The 19,597-nt window shown below is 37.9% G+C and overlaps 1 protein-coding gene and 1 long non-coding RNA gene across 15 annotated transcripts in view; one reads left to right on the forward strand and one right to left on the reverse strand.

Annotated features, from left to right (window-relative positions):
• abca5 (ATP-binding cassette, sub-family A (ABC1), member 5) overlaps positions 1 to 19,597 on the forward strand; it is a 96,598-nt gene that overhangs the window by 66,796 nt on the left and 10,205 nt on the right. For 6 of the 8 annotated variants that reach the window (XR_011354949.1, XM_069930190.1, XM_069930189.1 and 3 more), the window contains 12 exons: positions 241 to 381; positions 1,855 to 1,968; positions 5,077 to 5,247; positions 6,729 to 6,842; positions 8,951 to 9,088; positions 10,580 to 10,666; positions 12,329 to 12,420; positions 12,843 to 12,963; positions 14,727 to 14,856; positions 15,319 to 15,410; positions 17,436 to 17,611; positions 17,818 to 17,893. Coding sequence is in view for 7 of the 8 variants with exons in the window: in XM_069930190.1 (XP_069786291.1) it covers positions 241 to 381; positions 1,855 to 1,968; positions 5,077 to 5,247; positions 6,729 to 6,842; positions 8,951 to 9,088; positions 10,580 to 10,666; positions 12,329 to 12,420; positions 12,843 to 12,963; positions 14,727 to 14,856; positions 15,319 to 15,410; positions 17,436 to 17,611; positions 17,818 to 17,893 (1,452 nt within the window). In the remaining variant the exon portion in view is untranslated. The remainder of the gene's footprint in view (positions 1 to 240; positions 382 to 1,854; positions 1,969 to 5,076; positions 5,248 to 6,728; positions 6,843 to 8,950; positions 9,089 to 10,579; positions 10,667 to 12,328; positions 12,421 to 12,842; positions 12,964 to 14,726; positions 14,857 to 15,318; positions 15,411 to 17,435; positions 17,612 to 17,817; positions 17,894 to 19,597) is intronic. The other 2 variants (XM_069930191.1, XM_069930193.1) reach the window with 2 other exon arrangements.
• LOC138759565 (uncharacterized) overlaps positions 1 to 19,597 on the reverse strand; it is a 77,856-nt gene that overhangs the window by 39,016 nt on the left and 19,243 nt on the right. For 6 of the 7 annotated variants that reach the window (XR_011354954.1, XR_011354950.1, XR_011354952.1 and 3 more), the window contains exons 2-3: positions 15,297 to 15,372; positions 13,709 to 13,894 (exon numbers count right to left, since the gene is read on the reverse strand). This is a non-coding gene — a long non-coding RNA (uncharacterized lncRNA). Of the gene's footprint in view, positions 1 to 9,917; positions 10,020 to 13,708; positions 13,895 to 15,296; positions 15,373 to 19,597 lie in introns of all 7 variants that reach the window. The other variant, XR_011354953.1, reaches the window with a different exon arrangement.

A 19,597-nucleotide genomic window follows, 5' to 3' on the forward strand; every position in this document is an offset into this window, starting at 1 on the left:
TCCTTGTCTTTTTTTTTAACTTTTATACTGGAGAAAAGTGTGATGCAAATATAAATCCATCAAAAAGTGAGATTATAAATTCATCAAAGGTATTAACACATCAGAAATGTGTGCATTATTGCCCCACTCAAGATGAATTATTTTTTTTCTCTCTGCAGAGCATTTATTTGAAGCTACACAAAGGAATTTATAGTCATGAGATTTATAACAAACTTTTTTGTTTCCTGTCCTCTTGCTCAGAATCAATACATCTTCACGGCAGTGTTCAACAGCACCATGGTTCACTCACTGCCAGTCTTGATCAACTTGATCAGTAATGCTGTCCTCGTTAGCGTTAATGCATCTGGAAGAATTCGAACCTGGAGCAAACCATTCCATTTAGTAAGTTAAGTGAAGGAGCATGTGGCCCCTTGACCCTCTGTCTGTTTGATATAAGCCTTGATTCGTCTAAAATCCAATTACCAGTCTTGATTCGTTCACTGACTTGGACTTCACCACACCCTGGAGTAGAGATGCGAAGGGTCATGATTGACAGAAGGAACTTCTCCTTATCTGGACAATTTTTCATTTCAAAACGATGCTTCATTGTTCTAAATAATTTCACAGTCGGTAACATCTTCTCGGTGTATCGGCATTGATCCTATCCAGCTGCTGTGGGCATTCACTCACCTCTGGTATCTTGCCTTTGTTCCATGTTTTAATTGTAGGCAAGGAAACTACTCCTGATGCAAAGTTCTGGGAAGACAAACTTACCAATGTCAACTATTATATAATTTTTAATTTAAAGGCAGCACGGCTGCAGGCCTTTCCGGCCCATGAGCCTGTGACGCCCAAACACCATGTACATTTTGAAGGGTTGGAGGAAACCGGTGCAGTCACAGGGAGAAGGTACAAGCACCCTGCAGACAGCACCGAATTCGAACCCGGGTTGCTGGTACTGTAATAGCATTGCGCTAACCGTGCCGCCCACAGATATTATGTCCTGCGTAGAGATAAATTTGACCCATACCATCTCATTCTAAAAATGCACCTCATGGATGAACATTTTCTTGATCAAAATACAAACATTGGATGAGGAAAGATTCCTGCTCATGATTGCATTAAAACGTATCGAAACATCTGCTTGATTCATTCAGTGTCCTCATCCCTTGCATTTAACAGACTTGCGTTTAGTAACTGTTTTCTCTGCTGAGCACTTGTATTTACAAAATTATCGCCTTGTCCTGCATTCTTGCAATGAAAATTGCTTTCAGAACAAGCCTCTTATTCCATTATTCCATAGCCTTCCCATCTAGAGACAATAGACTAAATGCAGTGGGCAATACAAAAACAGCTGCTACTCTGTGGCTGTGTTATCATGAGGAGATGTTTCAGTGGGCCATTTGTTATTATTGTAACGGCCAGTGTAGATTGTAAGTCACACGAATCCTTATGGCATACAACAATTTTGGCTGCTAACTCTTGACTCTTGGCTTGTTTGTTGGTCTTCTTAGCATGTTCATTCTTTGCAATATATTATCTTTAAATATCATGCCATCTACGATAATTTATGGTATTTTAATGACCACCATTTTGAAATCCAATTACAGTGTTTACTGGTTCCCCTTTATCTGCCCTAGTAATTATATCAGCAAAAGGCTCGTCGTTTGGCTCACAGTTCACTTTCATAAAACCGTGATGCCAATGGTTGATATTCTCAGAGTCTTTCCATAATCGATTCTATGGGGATTTTTTCCAGGAGAAGCTCAATATTTCTCTCTTTTGTTGTGTACTTATATTTTGCATTTCTGAACAATAATTCAGATACAAATCTGCTTCAAACTCATTCTAAATATTTTTGCCTGATACTTTCAGACAATCACTGACACTGACTTTAAGGAAAAGGTTTATATGGCTTTGGGAGCCCTGGGATTTCTATCAGCAGCTTTGCCAGGATGCTACACCATGGATAATTCACGAGACCGTGAGGTAAAGAGGCAGTTCCACTTGTAACAGTGTATTAGTTTAAACTAATGAAAGATGGGATGTACGGTCTCTGGGAAAACATTTTCAAATATTGCTGAAGGGCAGGGAAATTAATATTATTTCATTTTGTCAAAGATCACTTGCCAGCGAAACCATTCCCTCCGTTGTCAAGAACTAGAATATTATGTTATTAAGTTGATTGCCTTGTTGGACCTGAAGCTACAGTCTCAGAATAAGAGCCAAGCATTCATGATGGATGTGAGAAGAAATTTCTTTATTAGAAGATAATTCAGAGAATTCTGAAGTGAAGGGAGCCATGGAAAGTCATTTGTGGTATATTTTACAGTGCAAGTATTTTTGATATAAGCAGAATAAATTGGAAATGAGAGTTTACTGTGGTATATACTTGCTGCAGCCAAACAGATATTTAAGATCTATCACTACATAATATGCCAAAACAAAACAAAAGAGATGATAAAAAAGGATAAGTAAAAATATATATTTACAATTGCAGTTAATATTATTGCAAAAAAAAATTGAAGTGTCAGTCGTGCAGACAGATCTTTTGGTGATCCTGGAGTAGTTTAGGGTCAGGCTAGTAAGGAAGTTTAAGAGCTTGTTAGCTGTTTGAAAGAAAAAATTGCTTGACTTCAGGCTTCCGTACCTTCGACCTGAAGGTAGCAGTAAGACAAGATTTTGACCAGGATGATGGAAGTCCTTTTTGATGTTGGTTGCTGTCCTGAAGGCAAGGTTTTACAATGATGTGGTTTGTAATGGACAAGAAGGGTGAAACACAAAAGTCTGCAGATACCATGATTTATACCTTAGGAAGGACTCAGGCCCAAAACGTCGATACCTTCGATGAATGCTGCGAGACTTACTAAGTTCCTCCAGCAGTTTTTAATGGGCAAGATATCAATGCCCGTGATGGACTTGGCAAGGTTTGCCACTCTCTACATCTGTCATTTGTGCAGAGCAGTAATGCCATGATAAATGATCAGCCATGATCTTAATGAATGGTGAATCAGGTATGAAGGGCTAAATGGTGCACTGCTTCTATCTTGTGTTCAGCACTTAGCACTGCTGCTTTACAGCTCAAGCCATATTGGTCTCTCTGACTGTTCTGACTTCCTCCTGCATCCCCAAGACATGCCTTGCTGATTAAGCCTGTTTGCCCATTAGAATGTGGTGGAAAGAGATGGGGGAGGGGCTGTGCTGTGCAGGGAGTTAATTTGCAGATGTGAAAGATCAAGTTTCAGAGAAATAAATGGGAGAATTGGATTGCTTGGAGAACTAGTGCAGTGGATCTGCTAAAGAGCCACTTATAGGAAATTTGGAAATGATGGTGGCAGGAAGTGGCATTTGATCTGAAATATTAATGTTGGAGACAGATACTCTATAAATATTTTTAATTTCTTGATACAATCATTTTATCAGAATCAGGATTTATTGCTCCGAACAAGTCGTGAAATTCGGGGTTTTGCGGCAGCGTCATAGAGCAAACGTTCATATTATAACCATCTGACGACATTACTATAAAAAATAAAATTATAATAACAATAAGAGGGCACGAAATGTCTCTGGTTCATTGATGATTCAGGAATCTGATGGCGGAGGGGAAGAAGCTGTCCTTGTGCCGCTGAGTGCTCATCTTTAGGCTCCTGTACCTTTTCCCCGATGGTAGCAGAGTGAAGAGGGCACGGCCTGGGTGGTGGGGGTCTTTGGGGAGAGAGTTGCTTTTTTAAGATACTCCCTCATGTAGATGTATGTCCTCGATGGAGTGAAGACTGGTGCCTGTGATGTCGCAGGACGAGTTAACAACCCTCTGGAGTTTATTCTTGTCCTGAGAGTTGGCACCAGTGATGCCACCAGCCAGAAGGCTCTCCACGATGCACCTGTCGAAGACTCTAGTATTCGGTGACCTATCGAATCTACTCAGACACCTCACAAAGTATAGCCACTGGCGAACCTTCTTGGTGATTGCATCAATATGGAGGCTCGAGGACAAGTTTGTAATTTGTTCTCAATATAGTAATTAGAGCCAAAATGAAGCAGTTTCATTTACAAGAATCAATGGGATACAATTTAATGGTGAAAATATCAATATCCTGATTTTAAAAATCACCTCAATGTATTTTTATCTATTGTTACCTATTCTGCTAATTTTATAATCACGCAAGTCCAGTCTGTATTTTGTTTTAAAAATGTTTGTGGCAGAATTTTGATGCACACACTGAAGATCTTGATGTTGAACAAAAAACATCGTCATTCCTCCTCCCCATTCCTCATTATTCATAGTGTAATTTCAAGAATTAATTCAAATGTGAATGTAGTAGCTCAAATTAAATGAATAATTATTTGTCCCAGTGGAAGAAAATGAGAATCAAATGAGAGACCATGAAAGACTGATGCCCATGATGGCACTGGCCGAGTTCCCAACTCTCTGTAGTCTTCTCCTGTCTTGTGCATTTGCCTCTCCACACCAGACAGTGATGCAACCAGTTAGAGTACTCTCCACAGTCTATTTGTAGAAATTTGCAAGAGTCTTTGGTGACATACCAAATCTCCTCAAATTCCTCACAAAGTATAGCCACTGGTGAGCTTTCTTCATGATTGCATCAGAACATCTACAAGAGGCAGTGCCTTAAGAAAGCAGCAGGGTCCTCCAGGACCCTCGCCATCCAGGCCTTGTCCACAGTAAAGTACAGGAGCTTAAAGACAAACATCTCATGGTACAGAAATAGCTTCTTCCCCTCTGCCATCAGATTTCTGAATGGGCAATTAATCATAGGCATTACCTCACTTTCTCTTCTTTTGCACTACTTTATTTATTTGTACATGTCATTTATAGCAATATTTGCACCTGAAATGCTGCCACAAAATAACTAATCTCATGATGTTCATGTATTCTGAGAGTTAAAGCATTTGTCAAGGATTTATCCAATCGGAATAATATTGGGGAAAAACAAACAGCAATGTTTAACAGAAATAATCATACCCAATTAATTGTTCAGCTAAACCTTGTTAGTGATACATTGAAGGAATTTGGTTGCTTATTGCGACTTTGAATCGAAGGTGTTTGGAGAAACTCAGATTGTTATTTGTTTGCAGATTAAATCTCGCTCTCTACTCCGGATATCTGGTCTTTTACCTTCTGCATATTGGTGTGGCTACGCATTGGTGGATATCCCTGCTTATTTCATCCTCCTTGTGTTCATGCTTATCTTTGTAATTGCATTTAATTCCACGTTTTTGCTTCACGTAGGTGCTATAATTTCAATGGTAAGTGAAATCATCAATGTGGCCATTGTAGTTTGATAAAATAGCTCATAAATTTCACAAGCAGAATTATCTTAACAAATATATTATTGTCCACTGAAATATTCTTTTAAAATGAGTTAGAATGTGAACTCCAGACAGTTAACTTGAATGTAAGTAATATTTGTGGATGGGACTAAACTTCAGGACATAATAAATTGTAAATTTGTAGTTGGGGAAAATGAATGAGGAAAATGGTTAAATCTTTGAATTCAATATTTTGCATTTATATACCAAAGCAAGTGAATCATTGTTTTGTTAATGTACATGAAGATTGATAACACCAATAAATGGGATTTTGCTTTGAAATAGATTATTGCTGTAGAGAGAGACATATATTGAAATAAAACAATATTAGACTAGCCTGTTTTTGTGCTGTAGAACTCTTGACACTGTGACTAGGTTTCATTTTCTAGTGATGAATTGTTTGATCCTTCAAGATACAAAGTTGAGGGATATCTTAATACCAACATCTCACCAACTCTCCTTCTGGATACTGACTCGTTGAAGTTGCAATTAAAATGTGATGGGGCAGTACTGGTTGTCAAAAAAGATGCATGGAAATTGCCCCCCAAGATGTCAGTTTGCAATTTTGCTAATTCTCCAAATTTGCAGTTTGGAGATTGAGAAACCTACGTGTAGGAGAGCCCTCTATCCTTGTGGATCAAAGAGGATAAACTGTCACGCAAGGAGCCCATTTTACACGAATATTTTAAAACCAGTTGTTCTCCAATAATAAATCTTGTGAGCCCTGAGTTGTGGTCTTCCCATTCATTGGGCTCTTGTAACTCCAGACCCTTCATTCTTCTATTTGAAGGTTGACTTTTGCCCTCTTCTACAGAGCAATAATGAGACATGAATGTATAATTTGAAAATCAATAAAAACTGCAGATGTTTTAAATCTATAATAAAACAGTGCTGGAAAGATTGTTCAGGTCTTATTAGCAACACGTAACACAAAGAATCATTGCCACCAACTGCCTCGTTACACATTTGATTTGTCCTTTCCATCTCTCCCACCACCTCTGCAACTTAAAATTACCTTTTTATCTTTCTCAATTCAGATCTAAGATATGAATTGCATTTCTCTTTTTATACTTGCTGAGTGTTTCTTTTATTTTATTATTTTATTAAGTAATCGATATTCTCTGAAAGGCCCATTGCAAATTTCTCAGCAAATTGAGATTCTATTACAATGAGGAAAATTGAGACCGAATCATACAGAAGAATTTTCGAACTGAATCGTACGGAGTTTTATCTCAGGTTACTTGTCTTTCGGGATATTAAATGTTTCATGTTTGTACTTTGGAGCTAATTAAATGCTTTTGGGGTGGTGGGGGGGGGGTTGCCTTGCACGGAATCAAAAATTAATGCATAGATTAATAATGCCCTGTATGGCATTCCAAAGAATTGACTTTGCTTTTCTAATTTCTCTTGTTTTCCAGATGCTGTGTCTGATTGGCTGGGCCCCAGCGATGATACTCTTCTGCTATGTGTATTCCTTCAGGTTTGATAGAATACAGTCTTCTCGAGACTTTTTTATGATCTCTTCAGTTATGGTAAGTTAAACATGGGAATAAAACAAGGACAGTGGCCTGGTCTTTGTGGACATTGACTAAATCACATAGATGAAAGCCCCCCATAAAGATTAACAATCTCAAGATAGGTTGTTGTCAAATTCAAGTGCCAAACATGGGAAGATGGGAACCCTTGGTATACGAGAAAGGTAGTCGCCCGAGTAGAAAATTGGCTGACTGGTGAAAGGGAAAGAGTGGGAACAAAGGGGGCCTTTTCTGCTGGCTGTTGGTGATGTGATGGTTTGCTGAGGTTGGTATTGTGCCCCCTACTTTACACATTATATGTAAATGATTCAGATAATGGTATTGATGGCTTGTGCCCTGATTTGCAGATGTAACAGAGATAAATGGAGGGGTGGGTAGTGTTGAGGAAGCAGGGTGTCAGCAAAGGGACTTGGGACTGCTTGGGAGAATAGGTAAAATGTAATGTACTTTGGTTGAAGGAGTAAAGTAGTAGACTATTTTCTACATTGGGAGAGAATTCAGAAAGTGAAGTCAAAAGGTCAAGTGCAGGATTCCCTAAACGTTAGCTTGCAGGTTTAGTTAGTGGTAAGGAAAGAAAATGCGAGATTAGAATTAATTTTGAAAGAAATTAAATATTAACACGTGGATGTAATGCAGAAGCTTTATCAGATTTTGGGTCAGACCAGAGTACTGTGAGCAGCTTTGGGCCCTGTATCTAAGGAAGGATGTGCTGGCATTGGAAAGGATCCAGAAGAGGTTTATGAGAATGATCAAGGATGAGAGGGTTAATATATGAAGAGCATTTGATGGTCTGAGCGTGCACTAACTGAAGTTCATTGAAACATACCTAAAATTAAAAGGGCTAGATAGAGTGGACATGGAGATATTACCAGTAGTAGGAAAGTCCAGGACAAGAAGGAACAGCTTCAGGATAAAGGGACATCCTTTTAGAACAGAAAGGACAAATTTCTTCAGCCAAAGGGTAATGAATCTGAGGAATTTGTTGCCTCAGTTGGCTGTGGAGGCCATCATTGGGTGTATTTAAAGCAGAGGTGGAGAGGTTCTTGATTAGTAAAGGTGACAATGCTTATGGAGAGGAGAATGGGGTTGGGAGAAAAAAAAAACATCAGCCAGGATTTTGAATGGTAAAGCAAACTTGATGGGTTAACACCCTAATTTTGCTCCTACATTCTAAGGAAATCCATGTCTAGCAATAATTAAGTCATTAAAGCTGGCTGGCAGTTGATCACATCAAAGAATTAACACAATAAACAGAAAACAAAATCTTCAGTTAACATTCTAAACATTTTATACTTTACAAAGTATGTTTTGGCACAGCTTACAATTTCATTTTACAGTGGCAAACCTGAGGTATGGAATGATCAGTCACCTGCTGAGTACAGGTAGTCCCTGACTTACAGCCATAATGGGGAGCAAAGGATTGGTTGTAACTCGGGGTTGGTCATATGTCGGAGAACGGGGACCTTGGGCTGCCAGGGGGGGGATTGTGGATCTCTGGCTGCCAGGGATGGGGGGAAATAAGGATCTCGGGCTGCCGAGGTGGGGGGATGAAACGAGGACCTTGGGCTGCCGGCAGGGATGAGGTGGTGGGGGTAGAACAGGGACCTTGGACTGCTGGGGGTGGGGGGATCGGGGACCTCGGGCTGCTAGGGGCAGTGGGGGGGGACAGGGACCTCGGGCTGCTGGGGGGAATGGGAACAAGACTACTACCAGGAATGGGGACCACTGTATACAGTACTTTTAATCGATTTTTACAAAATTTTGGTCATATGTAAGGGTGGACGTAACTGGTGTAGGTTAGAAGTCGAGGACTACCTGTAATTAGGTTAGCAGCTAGAAATGGTTGCCCTTCTCCTCCACCTGGTTCCATCTGCCTAATTTTTTTTTGTGTTTTCAGCGATCACCAACTGGTCTCTGTCTCGACACTCTCCCTCTACCCATCATCTGCTTCCAGTTGTTTAAAAAAAAGTTTATTAATCCTAATTAGGAGGATTTGAAGTTGCATTAACTTTCAGTTCATTGAATAGGAACATAAATTAACAAAATGTTATTTTTTTTAGTCAGTTTCACTCTGTTTGACTCTACATTTGTGGTTTTTTTTGTAGATCAATATAATTTCAGTCTGTATAATACTCGTTGTTCGGCTTGTACTGAAAGACACTGCTGCCACCATGCTGCACTCCATTTTCTCAGTCTTTGTTCCGCCCTATGTAATTACAGGATGCTTGTACTTCACAACCAAAGTAAGGTTAATTTTGTGACTATTACCCTTGGACAATATGTAATAGTCACTTCATATTAAGTATGTATAATATCCCTATTAGGACTTGTTCTTCCCTCATTGTGGGAAGATTGTATTCTCCCTGCAATGAAGGCAGGTCTCAAAAATACCGTGGTCAAAAGCACCAACAGGAAAGGATCAAATGAGCCGAGGCACTATTCTTTACCTCATTTTCGAGATGATTAATGATGTGCATAATTTTGTGTTATAAAAGTTTGTTAGTCATTAACGGACACCACTCTTAAAGAGAAATTGACATTTTTGAATACCACTCAAGTGCAAGGGAAATTATTGTTATATGCTCTGTGGGAAGGCTTTAGCAGTCTCAAGCCTGGCAGTTAAATCACATAGACCTGTTCTTCAAGAGGACCATTTCACTCTTGCTCACCTGAGACTGATACTATCTCATAGCAAACTTGAAACCATGGCTGATTAGCACATTAAATATCCCTTTCAAACTAAGCTGTCATTGGACCTGGGGAAAAATATAAGAAGGAATTGCATCTTTAAAGGAAAGGTACGACTGAACATGCCTGAAAGGTATGCTGTGGGAATTAAGGTTCGCACCGTTGTAGTTGTAACATGGTGATGATTATTTTGCCGCATTATCACTATGGATAAATGTCCTTTCAAAATAGACCTGTGGTTAAAATCAGTATTTTTTTCCCTCGATAAATGAAAAAGATTTGTAAAATTGGTCATTTGCTTTTAACCCTTTGGATTCTGGTCATTTTTTAACCTTTCATAATATATACTCCATACTGGGTCCATAGATAAACTACAGTACGAACCAGGTGGTGGTTGGGTGTAAAATAGTCTCGGAAAACTGGGACATGGAGTATATGCGCTTGCTGGTAGTCCTTGAAAACAGACACTGAGTCCAAAGGATTAATCTGTTGATAGAACAGGATAAAGCAGATCTAAATCTGGTGTTACAGAGCTTTACATTTTAGAAATCTGTTTGTAAAAATCTGAAATGCAAGGACCTTAATTAAGCTGTACTGAAATTATTGATTAGATTTGACCTTTTATCACTAAATTAGGAATATTTTAAGAAATTTGACAATATTGATATTGAACATTTAAAAGCACTAATCCTTGACACCAATAGTACCAGAAAATAATTCTCAGTTGAATAATTGCTGGCAGACATAAACTTCATTTGAATCTGGGTACAAAGATATTGACTAGACACAAAGCAAAAATTGGAACTATGAACATTATCATGAGCTTATCTTAGCAAAGATATTTTAGTGAATCCCAAGATGACTTGTTAAATCGTCTTTCTATTAGTCCTCCTTTATGGTGCGGTATCTGATGGTTATATCCAATAAATACGTTTAAAAGAATGCATTTTGAAGTAATGATAAATATACGAATTCTTTTGATTCCATTTTTTTTTGCAAGCCTTTTTCTATTGCCAACGTCAAGTTTCTTTGTAATAAATACATAGGTATTTCTTGATCACAAGGATGAGCCCAACCCAACATTAGGAACTTACCTGCAATGGGACAAGAACATCTCAATAACTATCATTTCAGTAAGTATTACCTTCTAACTATTGAAATGAATATGAATGCCAAAGACAAATTTATCTCTTAAAAATCAAATGTAAATACATTATGAATATGAGACAGAAAAGGGAACTCTTACTTTCAGAAACCTGGGAGAGTTATAGACATATTATTTTGGGTTTTTTTAAGCCATGTGCCCAGAAGCAATATAGTGGTGAGAGTTACAGTGTAATTGGAGCAAAGGTGGCTTCAGGGGTAGTGTGAAAGTCAGCCTGCACTGTAACAATATAAACAGCAGAACCAATTAAAGCATACAACAATTATCTTTATTCAGCCTTGTTAGTGCTAGCAGGAGAGAGGGTGCAAAGAAAGAGTTCAATAACTTGTTCTCTACACTGATCCCCACTCAGAGCATACAGTGCATTCATCCCATTTTTATACACCTTTAAGCAGGGGTCTGCCTGAGACCCTAAAAATTGCACACGAGTTTCACACAGCTGACGATTCTTGTTTTTACCACAAATATGTTCCATTGTGGTGTCTGGAGACAAGCTGGCAAAAACAGGATGTCCTGGAAGATAGTTACTATCTCACCACAGCAAAAGGAAGGACATGTTAGAAGGCAGTCACAGTCTCACCTATGTTACAAGGCAACTATATTATCACCCAATTCATTAAGCGTATTCCATTAAATTTAATTTTCACAGTAGGGGACTACAGCAGCGGACCAGCACTGTGGTCAGTAACTGAAGTACTTGCACCAAGCTGCTGGTGATCAGCTTCTGGGAGCTAGGTATCAGAACCAGGAGCTGTGAGAGTGCAGATGGTGAGCAGGGCTCCCAAAGCTGCTGACAGCTTCTTAATCACATTGGGTGTTCAGAACCAAGGCCTGAGGTTATTTTGTCCTCAGGTTCACCACTGGAACAGACAGGATCCCATGTAGCTACGCAGGATATGGGAGCACAGGAGACAGAGGCATTGGAGGAGGTGGTGGAATCCACAGACACTCTGACCCTGAATGGACTGTTTTGTTTCTCCTCCTTGAAAGTGATACTGGACTCTTGGAGGCCTCTGTGTGTGTGTGTGTGTGTGTGTGTGTGTGTTTACAAGGCAAACAAAGGAAAGCAAATTTTGTGTACTTGACAATAAAGGAACCTTGAACCTAATATGGATCTACCTTCCATTCATGAATGAAGCCTTTTGTGAGATTGTTGAGCAGTGGTTTCACTTTGAATTGATCAGATAATGGTGGCTTGAAGAAGAGATGGATAAATTTGAGGATACCTAATGCATACAAATCACTAGGACATGAATATTGATCTGTGTAACTGGTCTTTTTTTAAGACACAGCACAGTAACCGGGCCATTTCGGCCCATGAGGCCGTGCCACCCAATAAACCTACAACCCCTACTACATTTCGAACGATGGGAGGAAACCAGAGCCCCTGGGGAAAACCCACGCAAGGATAATGTACAAATTCCTTACAGACAGCGCAGGATTCAAACCCTAAGATGCTAAGATCATTGGTGCTGTAACAGCATCGCACTAACCATGTCGCCCATTGACTTGCGCCATTTTTTTTCAAAGCTTATTATGTTTTACACTTTTTTAATAAAATCGATGAGATAAAACTAAAATTTGTGATTCATTGTTGATGTTAATGAGCACAATTTATCTTGTGTTTTAGCCTTACATTCAGTGCATAGTTCTGCTATTTGTACTACGTCGACTGGAACTGATTCATGGAGGAAAAGCATTTCGAGCAGATACATATTGCAGGTATGTCCACTTAATAGCCTTGCTAAGTGATTATTTCTAAAATTTATGATCATACTTAAATACTAGGAACTAATTTAAAAATACCTATGTAGTACTGACTGCTATTGGAAGGCGAGTGATTTTGGGCTGTGAAGCTAGAACTTTGCTCCGAATATAATACCAATTGAATGGGCGTCTGTTGGTCATTTGGAGCCTGTATGTTAGTGGACCTGGAGAAGTGGAAGGTAAACTTTAGCTTAGAAGTGTGTCTTTAGTAAATATAAGATATGAAGACGCAGGATGCCAATCTAATAATTTCTTCAAATGTTGAAATCTGATTTCTAGAAAACATGGGATCATAGTTCAATCCGGCATCTTTTTTAAAAAATAGTAGTTTAGCATCATTATTATTTAAAGAATATAGATTATTTTTTTCATTTTAGAATTCTTCCTTCAAAAAAGAAATTTAGACTCAATACAGAAGAACCTGAGAATGAAGATGATGATGTGAAAGCAGAGAGAGCAAGGGTTCGAGAGGCGTTAACATGTCAGAGCTGTGAGGAGGTAATGAGCTATATCTCTCCTTTGTGCAATGAGGTAATAAAGTTGTGGATTTTGAAAATTAGATATTAATATTCAGAATATTCTTCAATTTGTTTTGCTGTATTTGCTGGAAATTTGTGAAAATGATTCTCAACCAGGTTTGATTTGCAGAACAAAAAAGGTTTCCACTTTGGTAACAGGTGAAATTCTGAGTCAACATTGCACCCAAGATGGTGCTAGTTTCAAGAAATTTATTTTTCAACTATATTAGTATTCTGCAGAATGTAGAACCTGCCAAAAACCAGCAAATTTTGTTTTTAGAAATGCGTAAAATGATTTTATTCTGCTCCCTTATTGCAGCTTGATTAATGCAGCTAAAAATATATATATTACAAAAACAACATTTTCAATTGGCATTGACTGCAACCTGTAAAGGACGTGTCTTTTAATAATATGATGAAACTGAATGATTATGTTGAAGACCCGAGACTGAAGATGATGGAATCGGAGGCAACAAAAAAAAACCAGCTTGAGGACGATAAGTGGCTGGAACAAGAATTGTCAACAATTACATCAAACTCCTTCAAGTCTCTAATTTTTTTTATTGCTGTGTCATTGGGGTGTTCAAAAAAAAGTTACCATCTAGTTGGGATAAAGCCATTGTCAAGTACTTTGCTATTTACATATTAATACATAATATGTGTATATTGTTACTGATGTGGTTCACGGAGAAGTGTTAAATAAAAAAAGTATAAGTAAAAAGTACCTTGTTTTTGTTTCTGACAAGGCAGATGGCAGAATTAATTGAGTTTCAGTTTAACTAAAGTCTGCACAAACACCAGGACCGGTTTCTTGTGGTTTCTTCAAAGATGACAATGTCTTCCTGTCAGATTCATCACTCAAAAAGTGTACTCTTTTATTAAATGGTAACTCCTCCTTGGCTGATGTGTACCTGGATTGATATCAATAAATGGTTAGGAAAGCTGTTAATTAATCTCTTCACTGTCAACAATTTGTCCTTTGTAAATAAATTTGGAGATGATGTTGAATAATTAAAAACTGAAAGCTATTTAAAAGATCAGAAAGAGCCAGGATGAAACTTTGAAATATCATATGTCAAAAGAGAAATCTATTGATCGACATCATCCGTTATCTCTTCCTATGTGAACTCTTTTCGGTAGCACAAATTGGAACAAGTTCTGATCATCCATGCTCCTCATCGATGTAGATCTCCCATGCACCTTTGCTCTAAATTGATTATTTTCATTCTGGTATTTGCCTCACTCCAAGGTCCTATTCTACCTTTTTTTTTGTAACATCACACCATCCAATGCCTCTGAGAAGTTTGGAGTCCTCCACTATGGCCATTTTGATGCCGAACTGTTTTCCTTCAGTCCCCTTAGTCAGCCGAACTTTCAAATGACAGACTTTAGGATTTTCTCCATAATTCCCCCCAAACATGGCTCCTGCTCCTCTTTTAGACATATTTCTTTGACGTTTTACTCACCAATCTTTGTGTTCCCCTGCGAACTTTAGTGATACGATTGAAAAGCACAAATCATTATAGAAGAAACATTCTAGAACTGTTAATTATCGTGGATTTGAAAGGAAAAAAAAGATAAGTTTTTTGTTACAATTCGTGTGAGAATTTTGATGAGAAGCTCTGGCATAATTTTTGTAAATGAGCAATAAATTTATTTTTGTCTTTAGATTGGAATATTGATGGCTACTTGCAGGATGTTTTAATTATAGAAATATTAATTTTTCTCCCTTTAATTTTTTAGAAACCAGCAATTGTGGTCAATAATATGCGTAAAGTTTACATGGGAAAACCACAGACATGCCAATTATTTTCAAAGAAAAAAAGTAAAAGTACAGTGGCAATCAAAAATATCTGCATATGTGTAAAGAAAGGTAAATATACTTCATTGGGACTGATGAATTAAACAGTCAAATATAGATGGCAAAAACCAAATAATTAAAAGGAGTCCATTTGGATGAGAGAATGTGTGGCACATTACAGACAAGTTTGATTTCTTTTACTAATTCTTCCCCCCCCCCCGCCTCATATCCTGGTTTTAAACCTGATATACTTGGTGCCCAAAGAAATGTCTTGTTTATATATTTGCTTACACAGTGACTCTTAGCTCTATGAATGAATGAAAAGTGGAATGTGTATTTTTGCCATCTATGTCTTGAGTGTGCACGGATCACTTGGCACATTCAGTCAGAAGTATGGAAGCTGCAAATTATCCATACAAAAGTAACTTTTCCATAATACCCGGTGCTCAGACCAACAGTTCAATGTAAATTATAAGTATGACAAGAAAAGTCTCCTTTGAATTAAATGTTACCTTTCAGATGTTTTTTTTTCAGGTGAAGTTCTGGGATTACTGGGTCCAAATGGTGCTGGGAAAAGCACTGCAATTTCTGTGATAACAGGAGATTTGGAACCATCAGCTGGCCAGGTAAGTTTATGATTCAAAAATAAAGTAATTGTCAAACACAATTAACATGCAATGCAGATTAGTATAATTTTTACATCAATTACATATCGCACTGTTTAAACTGCATAAAATAAAATTAGACATATCAAATAAGTGGTACGGAAAAGGGTACTTTTCTGCATTCCTCATGGATGTGCCCAAAAGTAAGACTGTCTTGGGTAAAAGTAGGGGAATTGTTGGAACAAATTAATAATATTTCATATCCACAAAATCCTGATTTATTTTTGTTAGGGAATGGCGAGGGAACCAATCCTAAACTGGTTCTTTCATCTACTCAATGAAAGTTTGTGAAAATAGTATTAGCAGTGGCAAGAAAATGTATTGCAGTCACCTGGAAGTTGGATTCTTATCTGAGCATAGACAGATTGCATGCGGAAATACAAAAGTCCATCCCTTTCGAAAACTTTGCATATAATTTGGGAAATAAATATAACACATACCTACAAATATGGAGCCCATAATATACATAAGATCGGTTTTGTGGGTTCGTTTTATTCCTTTCTAATCGTCATTCCCTACGACCTTGCCAGATAGCACATTTAATATTTGATAGTTAAGTCCACTGTGCTCCCTGACCTGCCTTAGTACAATTTAGCATTTTTATTATTCTTTTTAATATGTTATCATATGTTATTAACGTATAAGTAATGATTTGCTTTTTGGGGTCTGGGGTGAGGGAGAGTTTTAGTTTATAAGGAGAGGGTTTTGTAGTCAATATCAATTTGTATGTTATATTGATTATATATACTACATAAAATAAAGTATTTAAAAACAAATAAAGTAATTAAATCACATTGAGTGGGTTGCAACCCTTTTTTTTTCTCCTTTGTGTCTTTAATTTCCCAATATAAAACGGATCAGTATTGTAGCAGGGGCCCTAGTTTTTCAGCATTATTCGATGACTAATTATTTTTTTAATTAGAGGATTTGGGAACCAGCATTGTTTGCTTCCAAAACTGATCTGTTGCTCAGAAGTTGCTGGCTGCCTGATCCACACCTTTTTGTTTGTCCCATGGGGTGTAGTAATAAGGGTTGTCCAAGCACAGAAACCGTGCTGTCTCGACTACCTTGAAACAAGACAATGGCTGGAACAAGAAAAGGAAACACTTGAATTTATTAACAAGTTTTCAAATGACAGGATATCCTAATTTATTTAAAAGCCAATAAGGTACTTTATTTTAAACACAATCCACCCCAAATATCTGATTAAAATAATGGTGCTGCTTGTCAATTAAATGAAGTTCAGTTTATTCCCTTTCTGTACTCATTTGTGCATTCCTGTATTGCTCTTTTCCCTAATTTCTTTCCCTTATTTGTCAACCAGTATCATACAGTTCACAATAATCATTAGAAAGTATATCCTTCTTTAAGCAATTTGTCTTTCTTTATTCAGGATATTCATTCTGCAGACTTGTTATACAATTGGTTACAGTACCAACTTTGCCCAATTTTCAAAAGTTGTCTGCTCTCCTTTCACTTTATTCTCCCAATTCTTGTTTTACCCCGTTTTTCCATCTCCTTCCACTATACATTAGTTTAAACCCTCTCTACAGACCCAGTTATCATCCAAGTCTGGTTATAGCCCTGTTCAAGTTAAGGCTGTCCTTCATGATTCCAGTCCCAAGGATTCTGAATCTTTCCTTTTTTCATCAGCACTTTGTCCATGCAGCGACCAACTCTTCAAGTGTGTCTTTGATAAACCCATTGTGGAAGATTGTCTCCAATTGTCCTGATGCACTCAAAATTAGCTTCAGGTTGAGCAATGTTCATATTTATTTTCTGATGTTTCTAGGACCACAGCAAATGATCCTTTATCACTATCACCAATCAAGCTCTTCCCTTTCCCATCCTCCCTACTATCAAATAAAATAAAAGTTTTTCAATGTTTATTATTTAGTGACCTGATGATATAATCCATGAAATAGAATTTTAGGCCAGTTATTTTAATAAAACAAATGGAATAAAATTTGAAAACTTGTTTTGTAGGTATTGATGGGAGATTATTCAGCTGATGGTTTGCAGAAAGAAAGCGTTGCGGAGACTATTGGTTATTGTGCACAGGTGAATCCACTTTGGGCTAAGATTACGGTACAAGAACATATGGAAATATATGCTGCTATCAAGGGACTTAGTAAAGAAGATGCAGCAAGTGCTATTAAACGGTAAGTAAATATCAGAAATTCAAAATAAACCTGTGACTAATTTCAAGAACCAATCATCCACAATTGATTTTCAAAAAGACATGGATTTATTACAGTGGGTTGTGTGAGACATTCAAGAAGACGTGTAATAGAACTAGAACGTAAAAAAAAATTGTTGCATTTCAACATCTTTGAAATCAGGAATAATTTTGTCTTATTGTTGGCAGCATTGTGAAAGCACTTGAACTGAAGGAGTATCTACTGAAACCAACAAAGCAAGTCTCCACTGGAATAAAGAGAAGAGTATGTACTGGTGATTTGGATGTGTTTGACCTTAGTTCATGAATCATGTATTTCATGGTGACATTGCCAGTTATCAAAATGCCTAGGTCTGGAGGATTATACAGGTACACGATCCTTTATCCGGAACCCTTGGGGGACAGTGTGTTCCAAATTACGGAATTTTCTGGATTTCAGAAAGCCAGATTTAAGCCCACCCAAATTGTGATGCCTTTTCCATCCCTACCCCCTTCCAGTCGCCCTGTCGTCTCCCCTCATCTGCCAGACTCGCGCTGCCGGTCTCCCGCCCGCCCGACTCGCGCTGCCGGTCTCCGCCCGCCCGACTCGCGCTGCTGGTCTTCCCCCATCGCCCGCCCGACTCGCGGTGCCGGTCTCCCCCATCGCCCGCCCGTCTCGCGCTGCCGGTCTCCCCCATTGCCCGCCCGACTCGCGCTGCCACCTCTCTCCCCCATCGCCTGCCCGACTCCCGCTGCTGCCTCTCTCCCCACTTGCCGGATTTTTGAGTTTTCTGGATTTTAGATGTCCAGATAAAGGATTGTGTACCTGTACTTTCAAATTTTCACTGTGAAAAAACTGAGAAAAACCTATGCAATCAAGGAGAATGTCCAAACCATGGAACACCAGAGGTCAACATTGAATGTGGGTCACTGGAGCTAAGAGGCAGCAGTTTTCCCACTTTGCAAATAATCTATTTTGTATAGATTATTACTTTGTGTAGAGTTTTAAGCTCTTGTGTTATTGGTTTTAATAATGAAAAATTCTCCAGAGATTTTTCAAGATCACTTTTTTTTCAGGCAGCAAAATAACATTTTATTTCTAATAGTCAGATACCTGAGTATTGGGGGTATAGTCCTGTCAAAATATTACACTCACCATTTTTAGTATTTTGCATGAAATGGTTTGGTGCACATGTATCTGTCAGCCTTCCAAGTGGGAAATCTTCATGCAAGTGAAAATTATGCCAGGATGATGCTACTTTTCAATACTGCAGGATGCATCTTAACCAAACTTGATTTATCCTTCAACTGTTCATTTTAGTATTCTAAAATAACTTCCAAATGGTCGTGCAGATCGTGTAGGTTACATTTGACCTCTGCATCAACACTACACAGAAGATTTCTCTACTTAACCAGTGGAGGAATTGGGCATCTTTAAATACATTGTTTGAGATATGTTTAGTTTAATATGTAGATATATTTTTGTTAAAATTTAGTTTTCGCTGCATTGATAGAAGAAAATTTGTGTATTATGGTTTATTTCAGAACCACCAGATTATTGTCTGAGCCAGAGAAAAATGTCCATTCCTGTCTAAATAATGTCACTCAGAATTAAACGAGTTGATTCTACACATAATATCAGAGGAAATGTGAACTAAATACGCTTCAATTGAAAATGTCTCTGGGACTTTAAATTGCCTCAGCCAAATGGGATGATTAAATAATAGCTCTCCTTTAAATGAATTGGATTAATTTCAAACTAACCATTCTATCTGAATTGGAACCAAATTAGTTTTCAGATTGATCAGAAAGGAAATTTAAAACCATTCCAAAAGAAGGTGCTATTTTGAAGTTTCAGAAAGCCGACATGAATAAGGCAAAAAAATAAATAATTTCAAACATTTCCATGTAAGGCATTCTCTGAAGAGAGGGAGGTAGAATCAATATTTTGGATTAATGACCTTTATTAGGTGCTTATTTGAGCCTTCAA

The sequence above is a fragment of the Narcine bancroftii genome, chromosome 3 (genome assembly GCF_036971445.1).
Source record: "Narcine bancroftii isolate sNarBan1 chromosome 3, sNarBan1.hap1, whole genome shotgun sequence".
NCBI lineage: Eukaryota > Metazoa > Chordata > Chondrichthyes > Torpediniformes > Narcinidae > Narcine > Narcine bancroftii.